Here is a 26,038-nt window from a genome sequence, read left to right as displayed (position 1 = left end):
ACACACTTACACACGCACACACACACACCTTTTATTACAGATAAAGAATGACTAGGCAGCTCGCTGTGCTGACTCACTACTGGAGAAAACAAGTACACATGCTACCACTCATAAATGGTGCAGGGACCTGAATCACAAGGTTTTAATTCAATATGGATTAGATTACGGATATTTCAGTTAACACTACATACGTTTCCCCTTAAAGGAATATGCCACCATTTGTTGAAATAGGGCTTATTACGGTCTTCCCTAGCTGTAGATAGGTGGGCCAACGTATTTTTTGTCTCACGACGATTTCCTAGGCAGATGTTTACTTGAGACAGTGTTTCGGCTGTGCTATAACCCAATATAGTTCCAAATCAATATCTACCTAGGAAAATTCATCTGCATTGCTATTCATACTTGTTGTGAATACTCAGGCCACAAGAAGTAATTAGGTTGTTGTTGTAAATTGACTCCCTTTTACTCACAACATGCTAACATAGGATTCCATTCACTATGCTAAGCTAACTAGCGGCTGCGTTGCCGGTGTTGCCGGTGTTGCACCGGACTAAAATTATTCATGCACTGAGACAAAAAATGCATTGGTCCACTTGTCTACAGCTAGGGGAGACCGTGATAAGACCTAGTTCGACAAACGGTGGCGTACTCCTTTAACATTACAGGTACTTAACATCATGATGCAACTAAGCCCTATGTAGTTATTGCTAATGATACCATCTTCTCTTTAGGCTAACTTAGAATATGATTATCTTAGCTCAAGTCTGTCTATACCTTTCAGATGATTATCAGTAAACATGGGAAATGGATTAATTCAGAAATGGACATGAGCCACCCTATTTCCTTGCTTATATAGTCTCACATTTCAAACCGTACAATATTGCAGAACTTCTCACACAGCCTGAGAATAACAAAACGGCCCTGGACATAGGTTTGCAATTTGTGGAATAGCATAGGAAATGAATTTACTAATTTCTATGTTTTTGAAAGTTTGCTTCTGTCTAAGGGGTCTTTGTAACTTAGGAATGTTGCTTTTCCCCCCACTCATCGTCTCTAACTCGTAGAGGTTTATATTTTATGAGAGATGTCTCCGATAGCTGAGGAGCCCTGGAGATCCGCGATTATTTTTCTATTATGCCTGGCTTTCATCTCCATCCCTGTGACTTATGTTCACTTCCTTCTTACTAACTCAGGAGGACTTTCTGATTGAGCCAAATACTTTAGTTAGCCACTGGACTGTTTAAAAGGTCACTGCTTTTTCTCATTATGTTTTTTTTCTTCTTTTCTTCCTAATTGTTCTCCATCTTTCTCTCTGTCACACAAATAGTAGTGAGCTGAAGTCCAGTGGTTCACAAACCTTTTTAAGGAATTGCTCATTTAATTTTTGGGTTAGATAGAGAAGATGGAACCCATTCTCATATCTGTCAGTTAAAAATAAGGCCACAGCCAGTAGCTGCTTAGCTTAGCATAAACATGTAAAAGTAAATCAATCCTTTTCACATCACAAGTAGGTATTGTATGTGGTATAATCAGTTGGTTCAAGACACTTCCAGTTATGACCAAATATCACTTAATCTTGTTATATCACGAAGATTTCCTTGTGTTACACGAACCTAACATAGCTTGTTAAAACAAACATTTATTGTAACAACATACAGACTTTTATGTTGTAACATGATGATTTGGTTAAATAAACTCATATGTTATAATGGAAAAAATATATATTCATGCAGCATTGTAGTTTCCATCACCTAGAAAATTGGCTGCTTCACGTGCTTTGATTACGTTTTCTTTAATGAGATACTGTAGATGGGAATGGGATTCCATCAGGCTGTAGTGTGAGAAATGTAATCTTTGATACAAACTGCATAATAATAATAATAATTTATTAAAATTGCAATTGCACTCTGTTCTGTTAGAAATGACTTCACTCCTGAAATACACACACACACATACACACACATATACGCTCAGTACCTATTTATGCACAAATGGAGAGATGTCAGAGTGACTGGGCTGCCAGTGACCAGCGCCCTGAGGGGATGAGAGAGTACAGGTGCCTTGCTTAAGAGCACCTGGCAGTGGCAAGAGGTGAACTGGCATCTCTCCAACCAGCAATCCACACTGTACTTTGTTCCATAAAGGACTTGAACCAGCGACCCTCCGGTTCCCAACTCAACTACCTACGGATTGAGCTACTGCCACCCCAGCTTGTATGTTGGTGCATTAGTGTGTGTGCACACAGCATTAAGCAGTATAAACACTTTTGTTAAAACATTAAACTAAAATTGTCTTGACACAACCGCTGTCAGAAACTCCAAACACACAAGTGCTGAGGTTTATGGCTCTTCTTGTCAGAGTTGCACAACCTGTCAAGCTAGATGTCTATGCTGCTAATTTCACTGGACCATCAGATCTGCTCCTAGGGGTGTTTGAGACTGAGTGATGATGAGTTTACTTTAGAATTGGAAGACAGCTTTTCTGACGGTATAATCTAGTGCTGTGTTACAAAACCCTATATCTATATCCTTGACGTTCCACTTCCTGGATTGCTCCGGTGCCGCTGGAAAGGCCGCCGGATGCATGTATGTCCTTTTCCTTCCGCTTTCTTTGCGTTGGAATTTTAAACTCGTGCCTTTATAATGGCTGCTCCTTAGATCTCGGAATGGTAAATTGAGACAGCTAACTAGACTATCTCTCTCTGTCTAGTCGACTATTTTACAGCAGCTCCATGCGGACCTTTGCACTGCCCATGACGATTGGGATTGGTTTAAAGAAATGCCAATAAACCAGAGCATGTGTTCCTGCCATCACATAATGCTATGAGGCGTCTTTTTAAATGGCTGAATAACAACAATAACAAAAACAAGCTCCCATATGTTCATTCCTCCTAAGCTTCTTAAATGTTTCACATGTTTCACGCTGACTGTAAAATGTGCACACATCCTTCCTCAAGCTGTTTCTGACTGGTTTTGACAGAAGCAGCCACCGCCAGAACCCACATCCCACCAGGCTTTCACTCAGCTGGAACCATGACTGCCCTGTGCTGTGAGTCAACAACCACAGTGACCACAGTCCACTCTGGTCAGCAGGAGCTTAGGTGTGAGATTTAAAGGGTCATGTCTACGAATTAGCCTCTGGAGAATGTTATCTTCCCACACACGCTGTGACATAACTATGATTCATGTTGGGCCGAGTCACTTGCCCTTTCACTCTATTGTTGACATCCTGTCCGCACACTGCGGTGGATGAGACGGTCTGGGCTCGGAAAAGGATATGAATAGAAGGAGATAAAATGAGCAATGCCTTTAAGTAACCATTGAATCACACAGATGCTGCGTAGATACCGCCAGGGAAGGAATGCTAACAATTTGGTGACAATTTCCTTAATCAATTTGCAGTCAGAAGAATGCTGTATTTTATCTCATGGCTCATTTCACTTAAGTGACTTTGAAATCCAGACAAAGCCTTTTTCTGAGTAGTTTGGGACTGTGCTGTCACATGGCATCTAAACACAGCCCGGCATGGAAATCCATTTGTAACCCCCAAGCAATTTATGACTAACTGAAAGATAATCCCTTTGAGTTGAATCAAGAAGCTTTTTGTCTGCAGTTTCTATCTGAGCACCTAGCGGACCCCTCCATCCGTCTGAAACAGTCCCAACTCCCTGCAGGCTCGACCCAGGACAACGGTGTGTTTTCACTTGGCTGTCTTCTCCTCAAGAAGCTGCTAATGAAGTCATCCTCATATGATTAAAAGCCATGTGTCTCTGCGCCACACTGCATGAATCAGCGCATAATAGACTAATAAAGACCTAATTACCTCACTGCAGACAGAACATTAATAGAATCTGAACTGATTGCCTCTGTGTGAGGCGGCAGTGGAAGTCTAATTGATTTCCCAGAAAAGAAGGCAATTTTCCTTCTTTTTTTGTTATCAAATGTTTTTTGTTTTCTTAAAGAGAGCAAGAAAAACACACATCCACTACACAGTTGAGAACATTTTTGCTTCACTCTTCCCACAAACCCTCTCCGGTGGCGACCCCCCCCCCCCCCCCCCCCCCCCCCCCCCCCCCCCCCCCCCCCTCACCCCCAAAATCTCAGGATAACTATATAGCAGCAATACAGCATCATACATTACCTGCATCAAGCATAGAAAGAAAACAAACATCCTCAGTTCACTAGCGCCTTTTCCTTATCATACGCACCAGCCATTGTATATGTGTAGATGTGTAAGGAAGTTTCCAGCGGGGAGCCAGCATCTTTCTGTGGTTAGGCCTGCTAACCCTACACATTTAGTGGGATATGATAATTGGAAGTCATTAAAGAGCATGGCTGATGGAGAACCTGGTACTACAGTTCCCAACACATTTGACAGTGTAGAGCGTATTGGGGAGGGACTAATTCTCATTATGTGGCGTTTCCTTGAAGTAAAATAAGTCCTTTGGATAAAGTTCAAGTGGATCTGCTGATGATCAGGGTTCTTCAATAATTCGACCACAGCGGACCATACAGGCAGACTCAGATCCCTAGACCACACCTGATGTATACAAAGGGTCTTAGGGGCAGATGAAGAAAACGGGGAGTACAGCACAGATACCAAACTCTTCTGTTGATCATTATATGTTGGGCTAAATGTTGCATAACATGAGTCTCAAATCTAAGACAATCAAACTATCAATCAATCAAACTATATTCAGCTCATTTCTGATATTTGGAGGATTCATCTCAAATAAAGACGCCTATTGTGTCCACACATTAATTTTCCTGTTTGAGATCTATGACCCTGTTCATCATATATTACTGATGCAAACATCGTTATTTTTTTTACTAGTGATATAGAGATCGATTTAATGAGGCATATCAGCCCTGTTCATTCAAAATAAAATACGACTTTGTTAAAATTTGAGACTTATTTGGGACAGTCCCGTGTTTCTATGTAAACTAAGATTGAGGATATAATTTAAAGAAAAAGATCAAATGGGAATAAAAACATGGAAAACCCCCACACACTCTAAGCAACTTTATCAGCAATTTTGGACATGACGGGTGGGTTGATTGAATTTGGGCTTGAGCTCATCTTTACAAATGTAAAGAGAGAGCTGGTTCAGGATAAGGAATGGTCCCTCCCGGAGTGAAGGCATCAGATTAAGTATCAGAAAAGAAATATCTGAAGGCAAAACCACTACTACAAAATAAAAAAATGGTTGATTCATTTTGAAAACCACAACTAAAAGACATCTAATTAGAAAATAAAATGCAATTTTGACAACAGTATTCAACACAACAGACTCACAACAGGTTGACAGGCTCAAAGTTACCTTGCAGCTAGCTAGCTAGCTAGCTACCCACCCAGCTAGCTAGTCTATCTGTTCAATGTGAATTTTCTGTTGCCTGACAAAAACTTCCTTTGAACGTACACATGATTTACCAAAACGAGTTCCTTCCTGAAGCTGTTTTGCACCGGCACCGTGGCTCTGTCGGGTGCTTAGGGCCACCCACGATATTTGTGATTGGTTTAAAGAAATACCAATAAAACCACAGCACATTTTTCTCCCATCCTGGAATTCTGCGGTAATTGGCCAGACCCTCCTCCGCAGTGCTGTGGAGGAAGGTCTGACAAAGCGAGATTAGGCTTCAATTAATGCTTGTGTGTCTGAACTGACATCTGACGGAACCAATAAGCGTCCAGTGAGGAGCTACTGGCAGCTGTGGGCGGGGTTTAGGAGTGTGTGCCGGCCGAGACTGTTTGATCAAAACAACAGTGGTGATCGTGGTGCACAGATGGCTCATCCAGTCACCACCAGTGATGACTTCTCAGACGGTTCTGTGTTAAAGCTTCAGCATGTAGCTTTTTGATATTAACAAACATCCGTTACATTCAAGCCATCGCCAAATGAGTTGCTACAAAGCTAATTAAGACTATCAGCTCCACACAACTCCATCCGTATTTCTCAGTATGTTTACGTTCAGAAGATTTCCCGCGCAGAAACTCAGGTGAAGATAATTACTTCTTCTGAAGAGTCCATCATGTTTATTTTAATCATCCTGTCCTCCTTAGCTGCTAGCAACTGCATTGGATAAGGCTTGTATCATGTGGACGTGGCAACAGTGTTGTTGTCATTACTTAGAATTCCTCATGGGGGCATCAGAAACTACACACTCTAGCTTTACCAAACGTCAGATTATTAACAAAATGCTTTTTTTTTTGTGCCGAGATCACATCTGCCTTGTGGCATCCTCTCTGTCTGTGCTTCCTCTTGGCCAACTTTGTCTGAGCCTTTGGACGAGATACGGTACACCCAGAACACGCTGGCACCATCCCAAGTCTGTCATTGATCTGGCTCGGTCCGTGGTCAGAAGCCAAGAATAATGTTGTTGACCTGCTAGAGTAACCGTAGGGGTGCGAATCATGTCTGTCCAAACAGTTTTAGCTCTGGCGTCACTTTCAGTCTTTGTTATCATTCAAAGGGGGAAAGAAATCCACTCTTCAATACTCTTCCACTGTTATATATTAGAAATTGTCTTCACACTTTACCTCAGCCTGCCATTTCTATTTAAGCCCAAGTTAGTGAATTACATCTCCCACAATACCTTTTGACAACTCGTGTAGGAGAAGGTGCAAGACCAAATTTGTATTGCTGTGGTTTGGTTGTGTATGTGGAAAGAGCAAGAGGGCTCTAAGATGTTTTTTTTTTTTTCTGTATCTCGGTACTGACAGCTTGTCTTGTGGCTGCTCTGTATTTGGGTCTATTTGCCGATACTTTGGGTGACATGTGGCGTGCTTTAACAGATTTATTACTGATTGTTTGATGTTTCTGTCTGCTGACATGTTGCAGTAAGGAAGTGTCTGTTGTGATGACATTGTGTCAGATGTGACTGCTAATATCTTTTCTTATTCTTAGAAATTGAAATGATGGAATTATCATATTGATCATGACAGTCACTAACTAGTTCAGTGAACTAATGACAGCTAGTTTATTATTTCCATTTATTTCGCAAGCATTTATGTTTTTCTTGCATGTTGGTAAGAAACCCCATCCCCTCTAGAGGTCAGTCGTGGAATATCAACCCTTCGGTTTTTATTGCCATTGATATGGAGCTGGCCAAGTTTAGAAAGTATACAAACTGTCGGCTGTAAAAATGTCCTTTAACTATAAATCTTTTTTACATAGACCAGGTGGACGAATACACAGTGCCTACACATGAATCAGCTCTCAGTATTTTAATTTGACCACATCCTTCTTCCTGCTGGCCCAACACAAAATGTTGAATGCCAAGCAAACACTAAAAAAGGTCCAATATCTGACGTGTCTGACCCGAGTTCCTCAACATGTCTGCGAGCAAGTTGTTATGAGTGCTTGCTTTCTATTGGCTGTGCATTCAGGAAGTTCACAGGGATGCTGACTGATGGTAGTCTGTCCTCATCTGATCTGTAGTTCCTGAACCAGGCCGGATAGACAGTTCAGAGACGCGTGGAGTGGGGAACAGAATAACAGCTCATCTCTCTCTCATTGTTCCTCAGTTTGACCTTGTGTGCCTTTTCTTTGTCCAGACAGCAGAGTTAAATATATATTCTTTTGAGCGTCTTCACATTTGAATGAATTGTTCAGCTTGATAAGTCATAAGTGAAGATTGAGTGTAATGCCGTGATCCAGTTTTTAGCCAGGCTTTGCTGGTAGTAAAGAGGCCAAAGTGTCCTGGGTCCTGATTCCCAAAAGCATCCTAATAGTATGATTATCTTTGTCCATAGACTTGTAATGGGACAGAGATCATCAATTTCCCTATAGAGCTGCATTATTAACACAAAGGTTTATTGACTTTTTCAAAAGACCATCCTACATGACTTGCGTGTACCCTGTTTGTGTGACTGAAGCGCATTGCAAAACATTAGTCAACTGTAATTGATTCATTTGAATAGGGAATAGTTTTTGTATTGCATCGCTGTAACGCTTTCCCCCCCAAAACAATTACAAGTGGAATAATTGATATACACTGTATATTTACGTATTTTATCTACTGTATTGCTCCTTTCCATATTGTCTCCATTTTTATGGATTGCAGACTGGAATACGTTTTAAAAAATCACGTCCCGCCCTGAAAAAAAACAACAACTGCATGATGTTTTTGAAGTTAAAGGGAAATGTAGCGATGATAAAACTCCTTGCCGTTTCCGCTGCAAATTTGTGCATTAGGATTAGCCTGAAGCCCTACAATGTAGCTAATTAGCTTTGACTTACCTTGGATTTCCACCAACTGCAGATCGGCTCCGCTGCTCCATCGTCCGTCGTTACCGACCAGGCCATGACTGACAGCTGAAGTCATGAGGACCCACAAGATCTCCCGAAGTCACATGTGATCGTGCGATATAACAGCACGTAGTTTCTGTAAACAGAACCACAAAACCTCTGACCTGTTGACTTCAGGCCCGTCTCTGCCCATTATGACATTTTTATAGTGTAGTGCAATCCGCCGTGGGCACGGCGTTTTATTTTGAAAATTAACCTGATGTTTCATTTTATTTCTGTGCTCGACTTCCTGTCGCGCCGCGGGCTGAATTGCAGCGGAGCTCCCCGGCTTCAGGCAAAAATAGAAGCTCTGCTTATCTGCTCCGGAGGGCTGCGGATTGCTGGGACGTAGTCGGAACGCAGCCGCTCCGCAGTCAGTGAAAATACACACATCGACTTTAATGGAAACCTGTTGACTCCGCAGCTGTTCTGCTGTTGGTGGAAATCAGGGGTTAGCCTTCTTCTGGCATGCTTGTGCGTTGATAAGTGGCGTTGGTGAAGGGCAGGGTCAGCCAGGGGTGTTTTCCCATTCCACAGACGCAGGTCTAGGGACAACTCTAAGTGATTCACTGAGGAATTTGGTTACTTGTGGCAGAGCTACAAATAACTGCAGGGTTTACATAGGGCGAGAAAACGACTTTCCCTCCAGGCAGCCATGCAACATAAACAGAGCTGTGAGGGGAAAATAAGCACAACCACTACACATGTTCCACACGGCCACATGGATCCCATTACTCACTGAGGAGTATTTTTTCCCTCCATAAGGCCTTCATCACCACTCTGGCAATTTGTCTGACTCTGACTTGAATAGATCCTAAAACCCTGTTATTAATCTGTCTCCGACTGACGTTATTTAAACTATGTAAGAGGAAAAGCTCGCTCTGCGGCGTCCAGGTTGACAGTGTTTTGAAGACAATGTTCGGCACAAGGCCAAAGTCTCTGTGTGCTTGACCTACAAACAAATTACCCACACCTAAAGTCAACACAGAACTTGACCACAAATGTATGTTGCTAACCTGTGTGTATTATAGGTCATGTGTGGCCTCTTCCTATATTTTTTGTCTTGCTCTGTTTCCCCTTCAGGCATTTGGGAACGCAAAGACCGCGCACAATAACAACTCAAGTCGCTTTGGCAAGTTCATTCAGGTTAACTACCAGGAGAGCGGCACTGTGAGAGGGTAAGGATCTGGAGACGAAAAGCTTTTCATTTTCCAGGGAAATAAAAGGAATTATATGTATTATATGTATATGTATCATCTTTTTTCAGAGCATATGTGGAGAAATACCTGCTGGAGAAGTCGAGGCTGGTCTATCAGGAGCACAATGAGCGGTGAGCACTTTTCAGAAAAGTAGATCATAATCTTTATCTTAAAAATCCAAAAATAAAGTTCATGGGGTTTTGGAGGCAGTAAGTGTCTGTTACATGAGCAAGTACATTTAAAAAAGTACTGTTGCAAAGTACAGTTCAACAACAAACATGTTATAAAATGCAAACACTGGAAATACGCAAACAACTCACCTCAAAATTGTACTTACAGTAGTTACGTGCTACCACTGTAAGATACTATATTTGGATGTTATTTCAACACTGACGATGAATGTGTAAATGTTGATGATGTTTAAGCTCAACAAACTAGGTTGTGTCAAATCTTACGGGACATTTAAACTGCACTTTGCTTCCAACTGTTGCTAGCAGCAAGTATAAAATAAATGGAGTTTGAATTTTGGCAAACAAAATGTTAATCTGAGTGAATTTAGCTGTAAAAGCCAGATGTTTGAGTTTGCCAAAGTGTGATTCCTGAAGTGAACTGTGCTTTAAGTGAAGCTGACACTAATATGTTGGGCTGGCTGGACAGTGTGGCGAGGGTTAACCTCACCATGGGGGGCTCGCAGTGGGCCCCCTGCGTTCGCCATCTCTTATTGAGATGGATTGCTGACTCCAGGACCATAAAAGCTTTTGTGTGTGTGTGTGTGTACTCCAAGAGGACCCCGGTCACACAGCTGTTGGACACGTTTGACCTTCAACCTTTACGCTGCAGCTAGATGCTGTCAGAGTAAAAGTGCACACACACATACATGCAAACTCGTACACACAAAAGAAATGAGATACCGGACCTGCATGATTTATTTTTCTAGTTTTTGCTTTTATCCCTGTTAGCTTTGTTTCTATTGTCAGTTAACACTTGGGGATAATAAGCCAATAAGCTAAACATTTATCCTACAATGAACTGCTTAGGGGACCACTAAGGTCTATATAAAAGAGACTTCAGATACAGTATTAGGGGACCACTAAGGTCTATATAAAAGAGACTTCAGATACAGTATTAGGGGACCACTAAGGTCTATATAAATGAGACTTCAGATACAGTATTAGGAGACCACTAAGGTCTATATAAATGAGACTTCAGATACAGTATTAGGAGACCACTAAGGTCTATATAAAAGAGACTTCAGATACAGTATTAGGAGACCACTAAGGTCTATATAAATGAGACTTCAGATACAGTATTAGGAGACCACTAAGGTCTCTATAAATGAGACTTCAGATACAGTATTAGGGGACCACTAAGGTCTATATAAATGAGACTTCAGATACAGTATTAGGGGACCACTAAGGTCTATATAAAAGAGACTTCAGATACAGTATTAGGGGACCACTAAGGTCTATATAAAAGCATCCAAAAAGCACTGTGTCATAGGAACTTTAACATGCTAATTAAATTCATGCTAAAATGACCACCAAGTCCTTTTTCAAGTTTAGGTAACACTAGTATTTTTAGTTGTAGTAGTTATGAAGTTGTCTCTCCATTTGCTGTTTTGTTTTTATGTTATATGGAGATAACTGTCTTCCTACTTTTGCTAACCGTGAATGATTTCAAAAGCAACTATTTTCGTTCACAATTTGCATGGTATTTTCATATAAAAACAAATCACGAGTTAACAGTAAAGGTTTCATTTCTTATGAAATTTTGTTTGAAATGTAGCTAACCATAAGTAGAAATGTTAATTTACTTTTTGTTTCATTTTAGAAACTACCACGTGTTTTACTACCTGCTGGCAGGAGCGAGCGAAGAAGAGAGGAAAGCCTTTCACCTCATGAAGCCTGAAGAATACCATTACCTCAGTCAGGTGGGCCCTTCACAATAAACTGTTTGTATACGTATGAGATAAACAAGAAATCTTGTCTGGTTTTGTCTCAGACAGGTTGCTGTTGATTTCTGCCATTGTTATGGCTTTAAGAGTTTTGCGTTGTGTAATGTGTTTGCCGTAGTGTTCATTTATTTGTAGAGTTGGCCTGTGCTGGTGTCACCTAGCAGTTGTTAGGCCCGAGCACGGTTACCTCTGTGTCTCTGCAGTCATAATTGAGTTTTGTGGGTGGGACTGCATGTGTGTGGGGTTTGCACTTTACACTTTAGTCCTTTTTAACTTTTGACACATGCACTCACACATTCATTCAAACACAGAGACAAAAACATAACTAGTATCTGTCCCTTGTCACTGTTGCTGGTGTTGCCCACAACGAAGACAGGTTTCACATAACCATAAAACAAAGCCACAATGTACACACACACACACACACACACACACACACACACACACACACACACACACATTACATGTACATTATGGAATGTGGATGTTGTGTAAAACTTGTTGCGTTTCTTCCTTTGAGCTGTGAGAGTCAAGTCATGGCAACCAGGGACCTGCTCCCCTCCTCCTAAATCCTTTACGCCTACGCAGAAGAGAGCAGAGAATTCCTTCCATTCCTTCCGGCCACTGACGTGCACATGCGAACACACAAACACACATGCATACATAAACAAATGTATACAGTTTCGCACTCTGTTCTTATTCTACCCTTCCCTTGTATCTGTCTTTCTTTCCCTCCCTTTTGTGTATTCTGTGGAGTTCACATATAGAAAACCACACTCTTGTACCAGCTAAAACTCCTGCATGCATTTCACAACCCCGTCCTGTCCACACAGTCAAAACAACTTGTTTACAAGCTATGTAGACATAAGGCAGTTATTGACCCCCCCCAGGTTTTAATTTTTCACACCTTGGTCCTTAACTCATTGTGCATTATGCAACACCTGTGGTTTTGAATCAACCATCGGATCTAGTTCATTTAAAATCAGAATAAAAACTGTTTTGCAGAGATTTACGCCTTTCATTAGATGCTTGAAAAATGAAATCAATCATTTACATTGAAGAATTAATTCTGTTATTGTTTCCAAAGTGACATTACTATTGTGTGATGTTACAGTTATAAGTTGTAAAAAAAAAAAAAGAATTATTGAAGGTAATGCATGTAAGGACAAGCTATGCTGCTGAAAAAGATCCAGAAAGGTACAGACGAGCGGGCATCTACTGTAGCTAACACTGACTATGGATAAGAACTTCCTACAACACACATCAAAAAAATCTTGTTAACAAATCTGCAGCTTTCATTCCACCTTCTCATCCTGCTCAATGACTTGATGTGTGCAATCATTACATGTGCTTATTGTTTAGTGTCTACTAATTCTGTTTGTGTGCATACATCTCTCATCAGTGTCTAGTTGCTTTTGAATGAACAACATACATACAAATATCAATATGTTTATTTGATATTTGTCTGTCCGTCTGAAATGAACAGAGCTGCAAAGTTCAGCCATTGCTTGTCTTAACAGCACGTCCTTGCATTGCTCTTAGTTGCACATAAATCTGTTTTTTTAAGTGTGCAATGTGTCTTCATTTAAGTGCTGCTATCTAACCATAACCTCGCCCCCTTGTAAACTCTGCCTTAACATTTCCAGATGACAAAGTCAACCCGCCAACAGCACTGGGACAGTTACTGTGAGAGTGAACCGGTCAGTATCTGTGTATGTACTGTCCGTGTGTCATTACGTGTCGGAGAAACCTCAACAAATAGATTTTGTTTCACCTGAGCACTTGGAGCTTAAGCCACACTTTCCCTGCACCGACCCCAGCTCATTTTGTTGCGTTGAGGACTTTTCCTGGTTTGGTTTTGGTAGTCTTTTTTTCCTCCTTGTTTGTTTTTGCTGTTTCCCTGTTGTGCTGCTTCTGTGTGCATTTCTAGTCATACTCTGGCCACTGTAGCTGCCCATGTTGTTGTAACCTGTGTGTGTGACGTTTTTTTTTTAAAACACAGTGCAGAGTTTTCTACTTCCTCTCTGAGATGCCAAATTGTTTTCTAGCATCAAAATCTTTAACATTTACCCAGAAAATTTAAATTGTAATGCTGTTGTAATGGCTAAGAATACTCATTAAGTTTCAGTTAATCCTCTGAGGATGAGAGACGCACTAGCAAGTTCAAGCAAGATTTTACCAAACTCCTACTCAAAAAGCGATATTACAGAATTTCATTTCAGACGTTTGACTATTTTATTCATATATTCCGCTACTTTTGTGAACACAAGACTCTTGTGAACTCATTTCAAGCACCAATACTATTGAGTGTACTGTAGGTATTTTTTTCAAGAGATATTAGAATATTTCCACTTAAGCACCAAATTATCTCTTTACACATTGCTCTGGAACAGTTTTGGGTGTCACTATACAGAAAGCTGAGTTTGTTCTAAAAATTTGGATCTGAAACACACAAGGATCAGTTATATGCAAACACCATAGAAAGATGAATTCAAGAAGATATTTAAAAATGCCCTGAAGGTTAATAGACACTTGGCAGCAATCAAAACATCCCAGATAATTATAAAGAGGTACAACAGAGTGATCATGTGTGCTAAACGGAAGTTTCCATTTAAAGCGTGTCATTCTTTCCTTTCTGCACGGTAGAGTACTGTTTCTGTAGAAAAGCAAGTGTTAAATTGTAGTTGCTATAGATTACAACACATAGGAAACATTACTCAGTAAAACCACCAGCAAAACAGCGAGCTGGTATTTTCCCTAAGATCCAAAAGAATTATCGGGCTTCCAAGTAGAGAATTTCTAAACTAAGTTGCATGATAAAACCCAATGCATTGCAGCCATAAGAGGTGAGTGTTTGAGCAATGGGCTGAGTCCCTGTCACAGGGGTGACCCATTGTTCAATAGCTAGCTTGACGCTAAGCCTCTGTATATTTACCGTATATGTTCATACCTCTGGGTTACCACAGGTTATTTGCTCAAAGACACACCCTCACCTCACTGGATCTGATTCAAATCACGCTCTGCAGTAGAACTACTTTGATTGAATGATGTCAATGATCAAAAACGTCTTTGTGATGTTGTGTTGGTTTTTTGTGGCGGGTATGAATGTTCCTGTTTATTAACACATGTATGTAGCAGTGTACTTTGATTTCTCAGTTACATGATTGATTTTTTTCAGGCTTTCTACCTCAGTGAGTTAACTGTATTATTGAATATTGATGAGACTGTGAGATGCATAATGTATGTATGATTCACCAGACGCCTCCCGACACCATATCATCACAATACTTATGCCACGATGCGCTAATATTGTGATTTTAAACATATTGCCATATTCTGCTATATACATTGCAATTTATAACCTTTTTTCACACAAATAACATCCCCAAAAGGAAATTTTGTCAACATCTGTTTTATCTAAAAAGATAAATTTCTCTTTGTTCATATCACTTCAATTTTATTGCTGCAAAATGGGATTGTCAAGCAGACAAACTGACTACCACATCTATGATAAAAGATTGATACTTCCCACCTGATTGACACTTAGCGCCAGTGTATTGATACAGTATTGCCAATGAAAATATTGTAATACTATGCTGTATTGATTCCCCCCCACCCCCCCCCACCCCTAGTAGTCACTCTGACATTAGTGAATGGAAAATCTTATAAATATAGTGTGACGAGGAGCAATGGTCTGTATTAGGACTTTCTTTTTTTAACACTGCAAGGAAAAAACTATTATAACATGTCAAGTCAGGAAATATTCCAATTGATGTATTTTAATGATTACTGAGATTTTTTTTAAATGTAGTTTTGTTTAATTTCATACATTGATAGATTGTTTTCTTGACAGAAGTCCAGTTACAGCCATAAGAAATGTAGACTTTCCTGCTATAGAAACACTAATAGGTCGGTGTGAGTTTCTGCAATGAAAGCAGAGAGTAAGGGAGACAAGAAGGAGGCACGTCGGTGTAAGTGTGAGTCTCGTGTTTGTCTTTCTGAGGCCGCGGTATGTGATAATTATGGCAGCCATACTGGAATGGGCCCATGAAGCAAATAGCAGAGCTCCCATTACGGTGGGTGTATGTAGTGAGAGACTATGTAGATACATCAAAGCATGAGCTCCCAGTCTGGGAAACGTCTTCCTCTTGTCAAAAACAACTTATCCAGCTCCAGATTTAGCCACAGTTTACTCATGTGCATTTGGTTCCTAATAATATTTCTGCGTAAACGTTAAAACAAATCTTTTACTACATGAACACCTTGCAATTACACTGCTCTGGTGGCTCAGAGCCCCTAAACTGGAGAAATATAAAAACCCTTTAGACCCCGTTCTGGTTTGGAATCTGATGGGTTGTGTTGCAATCTCAACAGAGACCGTTTTTTTTACCTGATTGGGTCTTAGAAGTCATGACGTCTCGTTCTCTGAGACTAACCTACAAACGTTACCATGGCAACTACAAGCAGCGGACGGAGAATACATGCTGCCTTCCGCTTACCCCAGCACACGCATGCCCGGTATACATTCGTGAGATGTGTGGTTTTGGCGTGTTAGTTTAACCGCGAGTTACTGCTGGAGGTAAAAACCAGGCATGATGGTTGTTTTTGCCTTAAAAGTTTGCTTAACAACCAAAATGTAGCATGACACACAAGATCTGCACTTCCCGTGTACTACATGTTCTGTGTCAGATTTCTTGTGGTTATAGGCAGCTGTTTGCAGACATCACTGTTATTGCATCAATACAAACTCTCGCCCCCCCTCGCTAGTTTAGTGCGTCGTCCATCACTCAAACACAGGAAAACACATCCAGTGCGTCTCTTCTAAGCTCTTTTACCACCTCGCAACAGGTCAGTGGATTGAGTTAAAAGAGAGAAGCCAGGCCACATTTTTCACTACATCAGCAGAACCTGCACACACTGCTGTTCACCTGACGCGCTGCCCGTCAGACTGGAGTGTTTGACCCCTGGGCTTCTTAATGACTACTTATTTTAGTGAGAGTCAGTCATTCTATCTGCTTCAGGCCACTCTTCTGTTCTGGCTGCAAAGTAAACTAAAAAAACTATTTTAAGCCTCTTTGCTGGACACTCTGTAAACATTAAAAACATTTGGGCACTGTGCATGTCAACAATCTTTAGAGAGTCCTTCATGGTGACTTGTCATTAGTTCTTTTGGATTCCAGACCGCTGTGTCCTAACCCCCGCTGTAAACCTGGTGACACCCGCTCGCTGCTTTTTTTCTTTTTTTTTAGGACTGCTTCACAGTTGAAGGAGAAGACCTGAAGCATGACTTTGAGAGGCTTCAGCTGGCTATGGAGATGGTGGGCTTTCTTCCTTCCACGCGCAGACAGTAAGTGACACACACACACACACACACACACACACAGTACTGAGTGTGTGTAATACTCCCTAGTGAAAGCTTTGTTGTGCATAGAAGAACGTACAGTACAAATACCTCAGCCTTGTTGGCCACCACATTCATCATCATCACCTCCTCCTCCACCAGTACCATAATGTGAATTTCAGTTTCAGAAATCAAATTTGATTGAAAGGATGAAACTCAAAGGATCAAATCAAAGGATTCCACAGATTTGAGGGTAACTGCAGCTACAGACAGTCCGACAGTATTTTAGCCAGTTTCCTGAACTGTCGTTTAGGATCTTCTGCCTGCTGTCGGCCATCTTGCACCTGGGCAACATCCGCTACAAGAGGAAAACCTACAGGGACGACTCGATCGACATCTGTAACCTAGAGGTGCTGCCTGTCGTCTCAGAGCTGCTGGAGGTACTGCAAAATATTTCAACTGGGAGTTTTAATTTCTGCATAATGTCTAAATGTGCGATTGATATATGTCTGCTCTGACTAGAACCACGTTCACAATTACAGAATATTGTATAAAATCAAACATGATTACCATGGTTTAAACATTGGTGCCCTGTGCAAAAGATTGGACGGGATAGAATGCTTTAGCTCTTTAGTTATTCACCCTAAATTATGTCATGCCTTTCTATTTATTGAATAATTAAGTTCCCAGTCACATGAAGTAAAACCAGACTTCTCTGCCAGGACCTATGTGTTTACTGGGTATTTATCTGCAGCTCCGGGTCATTTTAACATGCTCTTCAACAGAAGCTCTTTGTCGATTACACATAAAAGAGTCTTTTGGAAGGGTTGAGCTTTGTCTCATAGCCGTTATCCTTGTCGAGAGCGGTTGGAAAAGTGAAGAGACATACCATGCATATTACGCTCCTACTAAAGTTTGATTGAAATTTACATTGGAGCCTCAAGTTCTTGATAAATACAAACAGTATTGGGCCCAATGGTAATTGGTAGTTTGGTATTATCTCAGTAATGTGTTTAAGTATTTTATTAGATAATTATTGTTTCTGGCCAGTTCATTGACTACTAGAATCTTGCAGTATTCACCTCATAATTGTCCACAGAAGTGTCCCATCTCACATTTAACTTGTGTAGACTTATGGGGATACCGGTATGTTGCTGCTGCAGATTTTTTTTACAAGCACTTCTTTAAGCTGTCCCCCTGCACTCAGGTACTTAAACACGGTCAAAGATGAAAAGCCACTTCACTGGAAAGTGTCAGACCCCCTTTGAACAAGTCCAAACGTTATGATGATCCAGGATTTTATTGCTTTTACTTTGTAAGATAATAATGTGAATGATGAAGAATTTCTTTCTCGTCTTTTCTTTCAATTAACTCCTTTCCCTTTGTCTCTCGCTGTTATGATCCTCAGGTCAAAGAAGAGATGCTGTTTGAAGCTCTGACAACACGGAAGACCGTTACTGTTGGGGAGAAGCTGATTGTCCCTTACAAACTGTCCGAGGTGAGACGGTTCTCCTAGTAGTAGTAGTAATAATAGTAGTAGTTGTAGTTGTGCTAACATATATTCAATCAGACTAGTGTGCAATATTAATTATGGTTAATTTAATGCAGATGCAGAAAAGCCCAAACAATAAAATGAAAGTCCCAGGTCGGGAAACTCTCTACAGATGATAGAAAAACAAGTCTGCTACTTTCCTGCTCTCAAGTAGAAGTAGACCAGAAAACCCGTCCAGTTTCTGTAGAAGTAGTTTGGCAGGTTTAAAGCAAAAAGGACTTAAAGGGTAAAAATGAAAGGGCCTCTGTAGACACCTGCACAAGTTACTGCACTACATTCACTCACTGGTTTTCCAAGGGTGCAGCATTCTGCAACTAGGCTAATATTCAGTATTATACACTCTAATTGGTTGTGAGACCTTGTTGAAAATCTTCTGTCCTCCAATAACTTTCATTATCTCCATGCCAACTAACACGCCTCAGTCAGCTCTTTCGGAATGGGAGATTCAGAGGTCAAATCAGAGGATGCTCTATTTGCATCCCAGGGATTCTGAACTATTGCCCATTTTATTGTGATGCAGCATCACTTACAGAGAGTGTAAATAATTGAAAATGTTGTCAAACTGAGCTGAGTAAACACAGCAGATGTATTGGGTTCAGCCATAGTCTAATGTCAGGCAAGTTTGAATTCATTGTTGGCAGACGACCACTCGGCTCAAAATAAATAGTACATTCAAAACAGATACAAGTTTATATTTGTGTTCCCTACAGTGTCCACTATTGTTCCAAAATACAAATGCACAGAGGTCATGGAAGAGCTGCTTACAGCTGTAAAGACAACTTGCTGTCTGTTCAAGTTAAACTTAAAGTTGCTTAAGTTTAATTGGCATTTGTTTTTAAACCTTGCTGCATCGATTGCCAATAGTTTAAGTATTGTATCACTTCCTATTGATAGAAAACAGTTAAATATGTTTTGACATATTGATTGTCTTAAAGAATAGTACACTATAAAGGTTAACATGTATATTGTAGTAAGGAATGTGAGTCAGACCTAAAGATAGATGAGTTCATGTATGAAGGAGCGTTTTCAAAAATGTAAATAGAGACCATTGTCAGTAGAGCGTCTGAAGGCATTTTGCCCACTCAATAACGGCGTGCAGCCTCGCCTCTTCAATCTGACCCAGCCGTGTTTACAGGACCAGATCTCCTCCTGCTCTCTCTCTCTCTCTCTCTCTCTCTCTCCCCCTCCCTCCCTCCCTCTCTGCAGCTCTTTCAGTCTGTGTGGCCCCACACAGACACACACACATGTGCACACCAACACACATGCAATGAGTCCTTCAGTGGGTTTAGAGAGCAGGCCACTCATTGCGAGTCCCGCTACACTTTTAATAGAAAACAAACACATACAGTGGATGAGAGCCATCTGAAAGAGAAGAGGTAACAGCCTGGATACAGTTTGAATATGGTCGTTTTTTTTAACATGCAGATGCAGTGATGCAGGCAGATTATCTTTTAAACTTCTTAGAATTCCTAAACCTTTAATTTCATTCCAGTGTTGTCGAATCCATGTTAAATATTTTCTTGCACACATACAGTGAGTTAGGTTGAACAATCTTCTTATTTTCCAGTGCAAATCACTCACAACATTCACCCAAAGGAAACTATCTCAGCAGTATTTTACCACAGACTCTCCCAAAAGATGTTGGCGTTTTACAGATTCCCATCAAACACAACCTCATAATGACCTGCTGGATATTTAGGAGCCATTTCATATGGTCAACAGTGATTGTTTTGCTATCTCACTGGGTGGTGGGTGGTCTCTGTGTAAATATTGCTCTTTCTGTCACAAGAATCTCATTGCCTGTAAACTGAAATCATACGCTTTAAAACCTTAAAGAAATCTGAGCATTTCTGTAATGTGTTTTCTCCATTTGGTCAGTTATGAGGCTGTTTCCCGCTGAATGTTTTTAAGTCCAACTTCCCCTAAATAATAAAAAACGTATGGGTCATTACACCACAGTATGTATGAAGTACATAATATCTTTCCTGACTCATGGAATGCATATTTGGTCTGTGGTTGCTAAAATTACCCTAGTTAATTATTTAGAGACAAAGCCATTTTAACTGTGAGTAGCCACTTCATGGTTTGTTTTGTTTTTGAAGACCACGGCTCACCTTTGCTGCTGCAGGGTCAAATCTTTCCAGCGGATACAGGAATTGGAATCGTTTTTTTCTTTAATTTGACAAAGAAGCTTTTGTCAAATCTCCCTGCTTATAAAATGAGCACACAACACTGATCCAGCACACTATTCTCTCTATATCTTCTTCTGTATCTTGCAAATATTTCATGTTTGTCATCTGAATACCATGCTGGTCTTCACAGCAGCAGAGCCTTTAGTATATACAGTCTATGTTTAGCCTGTCAAAGCTAATATTTCCATTAGGCTGGGGCTGAAAATGTAACATTCTGCAGCATATCCATCAGAACTTGGCAGATTATACTGTCTGTGCCACAGTCGGTCAGTTTGACAGATTTCATGACTCAACCTGATGTGGTAATGCCATTTAAAATGGCCTCAGGGACATCCTGCTGTGAAGGCAGTCTGCCTGCATGTCTGTGCATTCTGTGGCAAAGTTTCAGTAGAGAAGATAAATAAAGATGTGTTTGGGTAGTAAGTTGTCTGGTTCCTCCTATTAATCTTAACTTTTATGCATAACCATTATACATTTTCCAATAAGAGTTCTAAGTGAAAAGACAATGCTGACCGTACAGAGAGAACTTGATTTACACCCAAAACTATAAATGTTTGTTTATAATGGATAAAATGCCACTGTCTGCAGATCTGGACTTCTTTTTAAATTACCTTTTGCATACTGGGCCAGTGTTGTTTGAGATGTCATGTCTGAGTTTCAAATTTTGACCTTAATATAAATCCATTCCCTGTGGTTTTTCGTTGTGCTGGACCTGTGCAAAAGTGGCGTGTCTCAAGGCCGAGCTAATGTACAATACAGATGTGTGGAGGGTTGAGCTTCAGTCAATGACTCAGAAAGGATGTCTGTAGTTGTATTTTAATGGATGACTCTTCCAACCTCTGGCTCTGCACAAATAAGCGTCATGAACTTAAAGGAATGGTTGGACATGTGGGGAATTTGTTGCTGAGAGTTGGATGAGAAGATGGATATCACTCTCATGTCTCTACGGATAATATGAAGCGAAATCCGGCAGGCGGCTAGCTGAGCTAAGCTTAGCTTTGGACGAAGACCAAAAGCAGGCAGAAACAGCTAGTCTGGCTCTCTGCAAACGGAAACCAACCCTCCAGCACCTCCAAAGCTGTCTAATTAACATGCTGAATTGTTTCTGTTTATTCCTTACAAAAATAACAATTCACCACTTTATGGCTGCACTATTTCTTGACTGGGATGAACATAACCCCCTAAAAATAAAAATGCACATATATTTTATAGATCTGTCTGCATATACAGATATACATATACAATATGTTAATCAGTGAGCATAGAGGTTGTATTAGGCAGATTTTGGACAGAGTCAGGCTCCCAGTTTTTAGTTTCTGTCCTAAGCTAAGCTTCACATGTAGCATGCGGACAATCACAGTGGTATTGATCTTCTGATCTAAGCAACTCTCGGCAAGAAAGGGAATGAGCGGATTTCCAAAAATACCAAACCATTCCTTTTAAGGTATCACTTAACCAACAAAAACAAAACTCGGATGAATGAAAAATGAATCCAGTGATCATAGATAAACACATTTAAATGGAAATGAGACAAAGGATAAATAAAAACAACACGTACACTAAAAGGAAATCACACAATAAATTAGTTTCTCTCCTATAATAGGATTTATTGAAACAGTTGTGTCCTTCATGCTTCTTCCTTATTAATCAAATGTTGTAAACTGAGATATTACCTGTATGCCTGGCTATCATTACCGATACCAATACAGTGATGAGATTTACTTCTAAGGTATTGAATGACGAGGCATTTTTCAAGACTTGATTCTTTAGAAGAAATCCAATCGGTGCCTAAAAAAGTATTGAATTCAATACCCAGCCCTAATTTCCATTGGGAGTAACCCTATGGAGATTGTGTATGTGTCTACCTGCAGGCTGGCACGGTGCGAGACTCCATGGCAAAGTCCCTGTACAGTGCTCTGTTTGACTGGATTGTCTTCAGGATCAACCACGCTCTGCTCAACATCAAGGACCTGGAGGAGACCACCAAGGTGGGACGACACATTGAGACACATTCAGCTGCTGTAATTAGACCCATTATGAAGTTCAAGTCTGAGAGCTTTTCATGCATGGACAATAACATGACAAGAGCTGTCGCTTAAATTCATTTTAGTATTTCAGATGGAACTATGTATCTGAAAACAATCACCTTTACTCAAACCCTTGCTGACAGCACCGTCACCTTTTAGATGCACCAGTTTCAAGGATTTTGAAATACTGATGAAAATTCTGGATTAAAGATTTATTTTTATGTTTGTCATCCTCAGATCCTGTCCATTGGAGTGCTCGACATTTTTGGGTTTGAGGATTATGAGAACAACAGCTTCGAACAGTTCTGCATCAACTTTGCCAACGAGCGTCTCCAGCACTACTTCAACCAGCACATCTTCAAGCTTGAACAAGTAAGACATCTCTTAAAAGTTCTTCAACAAGTGGAGCTGGCGCCCTGTTTAAGGCTTTGACTGGCAGCTGAACTTTTGAGCTACTGTATGATTGCAACCGTCACATTAACATATTGTAGGTGTCCTCACTTAAGTTCTTTGGCTTTGACCATATCCAAGGATATCCCTCAGGCTTAGCACTCGGAGCAGTGCACGTACATTACAATGACACTGAAACAATGGGGGAATGGAGGAGGTTGTTGACAGCCGTATGACTTAAATCACCCTCCCTGTGACCATCCCGACTGAGGATGTATGTTCTTCTAAGTGAGCTGAATAACTTCAAAGGGGCTTTTGAAAGTCATGATCTGCAAGATTTGTCTGTAAGTTAAACATTGTGTTTTCCTTGAGATTGACTGAATCAGCAGACCTGCCCTGACATGTTTGCGAGCTTCCATGCCGTTCACACCAAGACATGAAGTCCTCAGTCTTTCCGGTTTTGTACAAAGGCAGTTGTTCAGGAACCCTGTCTGACCCCCATGTCATAAATATGTCAAGATCTACACTCTAGATGTATGTCACGACAACAGACTTCAAAGACCTCTTTGTTTTTGGAGGTTCAGCTAAGGGCAATGCAGAATTATTGTGTTGCACATTCAGGACTTGTCGTGTTAAGATGTTTGTTCTTCATATGATCTGATGGTTTTTGACATAATCACCCAAGAATCACCGTTTAAGAGATTAATAACGCAAACAAGTTGTCAAACATGTATGTTTTAATGCAACCTCTGCAGGGAAATAATGTGAACATGACTTTTATGTATGCACACATTATCTACATGTGCTGTTGTTGTTTTTTCCTATTTGGAAAAGGTTTAAGCACCCGGCAGTCAGTGCTTCCTCCGCCAAACATTTGCTTCAACAGTCTTTTCATTCTTGTGCAACATTTCGTCCTTGTAGAATTATTCTTGCTTGTAAACCATCTTTGAGATCAGACTAAATATTGTAGCGCCAGGAAAAGCCTTTACAAAAATCTTCCGAATCTTTAAGTAGTTTACGGTTGATATTTTATCTGTTAGCATTAATAATCTTGTTATGGCTCACTTGTTTACACTGAGTCTGAGACTTCAGTTGCCAGTATTTTTTTAATACTTATTACAACGCCACAGTACTTCCTGTCCAGTAACACGGGTCAAAATACATCCACCCTTGAGCAAAACAGTTTTCCTTGGTGTTCTATTATTTAAATGCATCCTGTTTTGTCTGTGTGCGGCATCTTCTTTTTGTGTGTTGTATACTTTTTGGAAGCATGACCATTTTCCTCATGGTCCTAGTTGAATCTCCTTGGTCCTTACAGATTTTATGTTGAAGTCATCTATTCCCCATTACTTCCATTCATTAAAGAGTAACTGGTGACACTACTTGGCCAGCACACACCCTTTAGATTTTTTGGGGCTGTAGGAGACACAATTATCTTCTTAAAATACCTTCTGTTGTAATATACATTATAGAATGTGCACCAGTAACAATTGATAGTGTGATAAAGTGATTTAAATTGAAAGAAACAACATATTCAAGTTTATTCCCTGCGGAGGTTGTGTTGACTCCTTTCACCGGGAAATTTAACACTATATCCAGTCTGCCCAGAAGATCCTTTACTTACTACTGGATTAGTCTAAACTTGCTCTACTTGTACATATTGCATATAATAGGTGCACGTGGAGGGGGAGGATTGTGTGTGTGTGTGTGTGTGTGTGTGTGTGTGTGTGTGTGTGTGTGTGTGTGTGTGTGTGTGTGTGTGTGTGTGTGTGTGTGTGTGTGTGTGTGTGTGTGTGTGTGTGTGTGTGTGTGTGTGTGTGTGTGTGTGTGTGTGTGTGTGTGTGTGTGTGTGTGTGTGTGTGTGTGTGTGTGTGTGTGTGTCCGCGCACAGCTTATGTTCGGTCATTGAGTGTTTTGTCAGATGGTTGAAACGCCTCAGTAACCATTAAATCAGATAATAACAGAGGTGATGTCCACCCACTTCCTGATCACCAATACATTGACCACCACAACACCCAGTTACTCGGCATGTGAACAGTAAACATGTTCTCCTATTGATTTCTAATGTTTTCCGTGGATGAAACCACCTCGACAGTCACGTTTTCTATCAGACATCCTGGATCCTTTCAGGCCAACGAGACAGTAAAATCGACATTTTTGCTAAGGTTTCTGTAAACAAAATGAACATGGTTTTAGAGTTTTTATAGTAAATGAGTTGATTAAAACTACACCAAAGAAGGAAACTGGTCATACAGAGTCCTAATTTCCTACAATAGATACAGTATAGCATTAGGTGTGTTTGTGGAAAATTCAATGCACACCACTGAGGCTGCCTGAAAGCCTCTGAAAACGATTCAACCAGGATAAGTTGGCCAAGAGCTGGCATGCTTCATATTTCCGCTGAAACCCGCTTCACAGCCTCGTCTACAGTCACAGTATGTTTCCATTCATCTGCCGACCAGTGAGTCACTCTGTCGGGAGCAGTTAGGGGCTAAGCGGTTTGCTTAAGGGCGAACTGATGGTCATTTTAAAGGGAAATAGCACTCATTTTCTTCTTTTGCTCCATTTTCCAACCTTTTCAATCAATCTCTGCCAGAAATCACATTGTTTGAAGACATGAAATGGAGGAAGAGAATGTTTGTATAATAATATTTATACTACAATAATGCAGTATAATCCTGAGACAATTAGCAGTTTGGCACTGATCATAACCAAAGATAGAAATCAGTAATTGATCTAAGCCGGTTCAACAGTCGGCTGCTATTATCTAAATTTTAAATCTGTTAACACAGGTGATGAGAAGAACCATTTCCATGCTAGAATGAATTATGGATTTATTCTGGATAACTAGCAGTATATGGTCGAAATTAGCCCCCCCTTCAGCAGCTGCAACACTAGTGATGCTTACACATTAATGTATCAATAATTATTAGGGGTGTGCAAAAAATCTATTCACATTCATGAATCGATTCAAGCTCTACTGATTCAAAACAGATTCCTAGAATTCCAAAAAACGATTCACATATACACTCACCGGCCACTTTATTAGGTACACCTGTCCAACTGCTCGTTAACACTTAATTTCTAAGCAGCCAA

At 40.5% G+C, this 26,038-nt stretch overlaps 1 protein-coding gene across 8 annotated transcripts in view; it reads left to right on the top strand.

Moving 5' to 3' along the window:
* Positions 1 to 26,038, top strand: part of myo9aa (myosin IXAa) — a 120,128-nt gene that overhangs the window by 54,181 nt on the left and 39,909 nt on the right. For 7 of the 8 annotated variants that reach the window (XM_034880461.1, XM_034880451.1, XM_034880493.1 and 4 more), the window contains exons 3-11: positions 9,371 to 9,465; positions 9,555 to 9,617; positions 11,317 to 11,416; positions 13,087 to 13,140; positions 16,690 to 16,787; positions 17,095 to 17,221; positions 18,190 to 18,279; positions 22,397 to 22,513; positions 22,790 to 22,924. In XM_034880461.1, the coding sequence (XP_034736352.1) occupies positions 9,371 to 9,465; positions 9,555 to 9,617; positions 11,317 to 11,416; positions 13,087 to 13,140; positions 16,690 to 16,787; positions 17,095 to 17,221; positions 18,190 to 18,279; positions 22,397 to 22,513; positions 22,790 to 22,924 (879 nt within the window). The remainder of the gene's footprint in view (positions 1 to 9,370; positions 9,466 to 9,554; positions 9,618 to 11,316; positions 11,417 to 13,086; positions 13,141 to 16,689; positions 16,788 to 17,094; positions 17,222 to 18,189; positions 18,280 to 22,396; positions 22,514 to 22,789; positions 22,925 to 26,038) is intronic. The other variant, XM_034880483.1, reaches the window with a different exon arrangement.

The sequence above is a fragment of the Etheostoma cragini genome, chromosome 1 (genome assembly GCF_013103735.1).
Source record: "Etheostoma cragini isolate CJK2018 chromosome 1, CSU_Ecrag_1.0, whole genome shotgun sequence".
NCBI classification, from domain to species: Eukaryota; Metazoa; Chordata; class Actinopteri; order Perciformes; family Percidae; genus Etheostoma; species Etheostoma cragini.
Note: the sequence above shows the minus strand (reverse complement) of the source record. Positions and strands in the feature narration are given on the sequence as shown.